We start from the raw sequence: 6,366 nt of genomic DNA on the forward strand, positions 1-6,366 counted from the left end.
TGTGTGTGTGTGTGTGTGTGTGTGTGTGTGTGTGTGTGTGTGTGTGTGTGCATACAGCCTGTTCTGAGCCCAAATATGTGCAGGCAGCCAGAAGCAGTAGTGCTCAGGAGGTGTGTCTTTCAGCCAACCACAGCTTTCTCACACTGGGGTGGGTGCTGGTTCCTATAATACACACACAAGACCTGTTTGAGAAGCAGGCCATCTCACACACCTCACACTCTTACTATTGGCAGCCTGGGGAACGGGGTCTGCCTGAAATGTGTTGGGGTCCCAAGCAGATTTATGATTAAACTCCCTCTAAATCCCCAGAATAGCCTCACAAAGAGTCCCACTGATGTATTTGTCAGCACTGTATGCACATACAATGGTCAAAGTATTGGTTTGAGTCCAGTTTATTCACATCTAACCAAAGGTATTGCTACGTAGTTCATAGCTACTGGTTCACATGTTTCAAATAATGTGATTCAAACATTCTACTCTGAGCACTGTGTGTATGCTTTCCCAGTATCAGCCTGTTGATATTACAAATCCTACAAGACTACTGTCAGTCATCAATGTTGGGTGCTATATTTTTGTTCATAGGTCAGGTTTATCTTTGAATCAAATGAAGGCAAGCTTTGACCTGAAGGCTAAAATTAGCGTCCTAATATGCTAACAGAATGAGAATGTAACACGCTGATGTTTAGCAGTTATCCATAAATTGGGCAAACATAATATTTGACTAGATAGCAGCGCTACATGGAAAGTTAGGGGATAAACAAAGTGTTTACCATTCAACAGAAGGGGAACTTGAGTGTTTGTGCCATATTTTATTTCACTCTATCCAATAGTTGACATTTCATGACGACAGGATAATAAATTCAAGTCAGAATGATTCATGCCCTGTGGGCAAGTAACGATTCATCCAATAATTGTTGAGAAGCAGTATTTCAGTCTGGATCAAAGTGGTGGATGCCGTCCATAGAGCAATACCGCTTGTATATTTAATAAACGTTTCGTCTTGGACCTTTTTCCTTTAAACAACTCTGTTTTTCCATCCTTAAAACAAAGTTTAAGGGACCTGCATAGAGATTCCAAATCAGCGCTATGACACACAAACATTGCATGGTAAAATTCTAATATGGCTTCTTATCTCTGCCTGCAGGTTGGAGGGATATCGATGGCCGCGCTCCCCGTCAGAGAGGCCAGAAGGAGGCACTTGACCAGCTACTGGGACAGATAAAAGAAGCCCACCGCCACTGTGTCTGCCATGGTATCAACAACTTTTTGATCGATTTGGTGGGCGTGTTTAGCTAAAAGACTGAACTGTAATCTGAGCGCTTTAACGGTTTGCATAGCTGACCCCTGGTGAAACCCAAAGCCTCAAACCTGGTAGTGATAGTGACTTGATGTACTCTACATATGAGCACATGTTAAACCAGACGTTTAAAACTGGTTTAACTTTGGAATTACATTCAGCAAATTCTTGAACGTACACTTGAAACTACGCAACATTAAGATCAGATTTTATTTCTGGTGTCTGTTGAATTAAAGTAGCAGAAGTGAAATTGCTCCGAGCTTCTGACATTAAACTGCGCGTCTGTCCTTTTCAGTACGCCCGTCAGCTTTTAAACAAACACATCTGAACTTTAAGCAACCGTCTAGTTCAGGTTTCATAAATATTCTCGGTGTAAACAAACACGAAGGTGAGCAATGGACGGTTGAACGTGCAGGTGTAACCCGTCTCACCAATTTCTGGGTTTCATCTCACCTTGACAGACACTTTACAATCTCAGGCACGACAAGTACTTTGGGGGGCCATTCACCCTAAGACGGCATGCCACCTCAAAAGTAATACCCTCCCCTCTGTCTCAACCGACCCCACACCCCCCTACTTTTACATCTTTCCATGACTCAGCCCTTCCTCCTTCTGAATACCTCTCTCTCTGTGACAAAATGCAGCTTCTCTCACACTCAGGCTGTTTATATCCCCAAACACTGCAGGCTGTAAGCTGCTCCCATAAGTGTCAGAACCTGTCCACACTGACTCTTTTACATGACGGCAAACTGCATTTAGCGTTGAGCAAGATGTCTCTCTTTTTTTCTAGCAATCCCACACGCCCAAACACACTCGCCCACTTACTATTGTCCACTGTGGCCAGACCGTATTTGCAATAAGGCGAAACGCAATATAATAGTCAGTATTGAGTGGCTCTCGGTTCTTCAGACGGCGACTGATTGAGCTCCAGAGTTCAGGCACGGTAGCCGAGGTGGCGTGTCCCGGGGTCATGTTTGTTATTCCTGTAAGAGACGAGTCCTAGGCTGGAGTCGGGAGAGGGCATAAATTAACACTGACTACTGCTTTCCCCCCCCACCTCCACCTCCACCTCAACCCCCCCACAGCCGCCTAGTCGCCCTGTCTACTGTCCATACATATACACACATAAAGATAGACAGGCACGCACAGATACCCATGTACATGAAACAGACACAAATATTCACTTTCTCTTTCAGTGCCGACTCTCTCGCACATGTCCATGTACGCACCCCCCCATCGCAGCGCGGCCCACGCCACATTCTCCCTCTTGTCCAAACACTATTAATTAAACTGTGAAAGAGGCCTTGACTAACACAGGTACCCCAGCAGTCAGCCCTACTTGTCTGTCTTACTCAGTGTCAAACATGGACTGAGGCCAGCGGGACCAGAGCCGAACAGACTCGCGAGTAAAAGAGAAATTTGGGGAGGTGAGAGGGGTCGAGGGGCGCTGTTTTTTCTCGTTACTCCACCTCGACTCGTGCACCTGAAGAGAAAATTAGTTATTTTCGGGTCCTGAATGGGGGGATTTATTGACTTTAAGTGGCCTGGGGCTGGAGTACGATCACCTGGGAGGGGAGGAGAGGGAATCTGTGGAGGGTTTGGGACTCAGGGTTTCTAATGAGTTGGGAGGCGCGTTATCTCACCAATAGGCGCCCACACAAACACACACATACATACACACACACACACACACACACACACACCTCCCTCTCTCGCCTCCAACCCCCTCCAGGCCCACTAAAAATAAACATGTCCCCACAGACTTAACTGACCTCCCTGTCAGTGAGTGGCAAAGGGTTAAGACACACACAGACACACACACACACAAATTACTACAGCTCCTTGGCTCCACTCACATGGCTGTAGCTCAATACTCGCCATGCTCCAGCAGCTTTAGTATGTGCAGGTAAACACACACACACATACATATACACACAGTTAGTGTCCCTCAGGGACCGGAGGGCTAGTAGTTCCCTAAAGGCCCATAGTCTGCTGCTGGCAGCCAGCATGACTGTCAAATGGTGCCGCGCCACTGGAGCGCATGAAATGTCCAAAAACATTCCACTCCGCCCGTGTTGTTGGACGTGTCAAGTTTGTTGTCAGTTAGGTAACGGCCTGTCACCGGGAGAGATGTTTCTAAAGTTTGTCAGGACAGAGGTATTCATTGGTGTTAGCAAGAAAATGAGACAACCAATCAGAGTAATGCCCCAGCTTCTCACACGTGCCACGACTTAAAGGACAAGGCAAGAGCATCAGAATCCTCATTCAAGTAATCTGGCTAATTTATTCTGTTGATTTGGAATTAATGTTGTCCTTTTCTTGTCAATGCAGAACAGTGCAAAGCTCCACAGCAAGGCAGGAAGCACTCCGTTTCCAAAAGCCTGCGCCACCTCTTCCAACCTACCAGCAAATTTGTTAAAAGCTTGAAAAGGTAGATATGAAAATAATTGACTTCCATGCTGTAGACTTTTAATATCAAAGGAATTGTATTTAATGTGTTTGTTTGAAATGTAGTGTTTAATTAGTCAAATTACATATATATTTTTCATTACGGTGTGAAGGTATTATATTCATTATTGATTGTTAAATATACACAACAAGGCAAAATAACAGTAATTGTTTGGTACATTGTAATTGAAATGTAAGAAGAAGAGTCATGTGACGTCTCACTTTTACAATGAATGTTTTATACTAACACATGTACTATGTTACTTTTCAGGGGTCTGTACCTGACATCCATACTCTACAGAGATGATAATGTGCTAGTGACTCCAGAGGACCAGATTCCTATCGTGGAGGTGGAAGACTCCTACTCCAGCTCCCTCATGCAGGACTTCCTCTGGTTTACCAAGGTAGAAAAAACAGACAAAAAGACAGAGAAATAGAGAAAGGAACACAAAACATCAACTTTAACAATTGCTCAAACAAGTGATGGACCACTGTAACGCATTTATACAATCATTGTATAACTGATGGAAAAAACAATGGGTTTCCAGTAACTTGCTCCCTCATAATCCTATATTTTAACAAATGATAACATTTTCCATTGGTTGTTAATACTAATACTTAACTAGTTTAGAAAATAATCAATGTATGTGTTCATCTCATGTTCCAGGTATCGTATCTATGGGAGGAGATTCCCTGGCTACAGCAGTGTCTCAGTCCTTCGCAGTCTTCTTGTTCCTGCACTCTCCAGACGCGCCTCAAGATGCTACAGGCTGTCTCACAACTACAGGTACCACAGACTAGAGCTACGGTTTTAGAATTAAAATATGACCTCATGGTTTGTAAAGGTTGATAGTGGCTACACCCATTCTATCCTTTCCTCCCTATGCTCTAAAAAAGGATAACAATGCTGAATAGCAATACAATTATTTTATTTTATTTTAATTAATTTTATTTTATTTTATTTATTTATTTTATTATTTTATTATGATTTATCTTTATTTATTTTAAATTATTTTAATTAATTATTATTTTATTTTTTTTTTTTTTAATCTCTCTCATCATACAAGAGGGCGGACAATGGGCACAGAAGGAGGCGCGAAAAAGGCAGAGACGATTTAACCACAAAAAAATAATCAAGTAATAATAATTAAAATAATAAAATAAATAAAAATAATAAAAAAAATAAAATAAATAGAAATAAAGTAGGAATAAATAAACATAAAATAATTAAAAAAATAAAATAATTGTATTGCTATTCAGCATTGTTATCCTTTTTTAGAGCATAGGGAGGAAAGGATAGAATGGGTGTAGCCACTATCAACCTTTACAAACCATGAGGTCATATTTTAATTCTAAAACCGTAGCTCTAGTCTGTGGTACCTGTAGTTGTGAGACAGCCTGTAGCATCTTGAGGCGCGTCTGGAGAGTGCAGGAACAAGAAGACTGCGAAGGACTGAGACACTGCTGTAGCCAGGGAATCTCCTCCCATAGATACGATACCTGGAACATGAGATGAACACATACATTGATTATTTTCTAAACTAGTTAAGTATTAGTATTAACAACCAATGGAAAATGTTATCATTTGTTAAAATATAGGATTATGAGGGAGCAAGTTACTGGAAACCCATTGTTTTTTCCATCAGTTATACAATGATTGTATAAATGCGTTACAGTGGTCCATCACTTGTTTGAGCAATTGTTAAAGTTGATGTTTTGTGTTCCTTTCTCTATTTCTCTGTCTTTTTGTCTGTTTTTTCTACCTTGGTAAACCAGAGGAAGTCCTGCATGAGGGAGCTGGAGTAGGAGTCTTCCACCTCCACGATAGGAATCTGGTCCTCTGGAGTCACTAGCACATTATCATCTCTGTAGAGTATGGATGTCAGGTACAGACCCCTGAAAAGTAACATAGTACATGTGTTAGTATAAAACATTCATTGTAAAAGTGAGACGTCACATGACTCTTCTTCTTACATTTCAATTACAATGTACCAAACAATTACTGTTATTTTGCCTTGTTGTGTATATTTAACAATCAATAATGAATATAATACCTTCACACCGTAATGAAAAATATATATGTAATTTGACTAATTAAACACTACATTTCAAACAAACACATTAAATACAATTCCTTTGATATTAAAAGTCTACAGCATGGAAGTCAATTATTTTCATATCTACCTTTTCAAGCTTTTAACAAATTTGCTGGTAGGTTGGAAGAGGTGGCGCAGGCTTCTGGAAAGCTGCGCAGTGCTCTCCATGCCCTTGCTTGTGGAGCTTTGCACTGTTCTCGCATTGACAAGAAAAGGACAACATTAATTCCAAATCAAACAGAATAAATTAGCAGATTACTTGAATGAGGATTCTGATGCTCTTGCCCTGTCCTTTAAGTCGTGCACGTGTGAGATAGCTGGGGCAGTCACCTGATTGGTGTTCATTTGTACTTGCTAACACCAATGAATACTCGTGTCCTGACAACCTTTAGAAACATCTCTCCGGTGCGGGCCGTACCACACACACTTGACACTCCAACGAGAGCCAGACGGAAACAAGAGCAAACTGTTTTGGAGGGCATTTCAATGCGCTCCGCCAGTGGCGCCGGGCACCAATTTAGACTA

General features: G+C 41.7%; 1 protein-coding gene across 1 annotated transcript in view; it reads left to right on the top strand.

The window, feature by feature from the left end:
• The window catches only part of ankfn1b (ankyrin repeat and fibronectin type III domain containing 1b), an 84,914-nt gene that overhangs the window by 70,392 nt on the left and 8,156 nt on the right, over nt 1–6,366 (top strand). Inside the window, exons 8-11 of the mRNA XM_010786395.1 lie at nt 1,145–1,252; nt 3,629–3,728; nt 4,017–4,149; nt 4,413–4,532. Coding sequence (XP_010784697.1) covers nt 1,145–1,252; nt 3,629–3,728; nt 4,017–4,149; nt 4,413–4,532 — 461 coding nt within the window. The remainder of the gene's footprint in view (nt 1–1,144; nt 1,253–3,628; nt 3,729–4,016; nt 4,150–4,412; nt 4,533–6,366) is intronic.

Source organism: Notothenia coriiceps, unplaced genomic scaffold, assembly GCF_000735185.1.
Source record: "Notothenia coriiceps isolate Sejong01 unplaced genomic scaffold, NC01 NC01_scaffold00029158, whole genome shotgun sequence".
Lineage (NCBI taxonomy): Eukaryota > Metazoa > Chordata > Actinopteri > Perciformes > Nototheniidae > Notothenia > Notothenia coriiceps.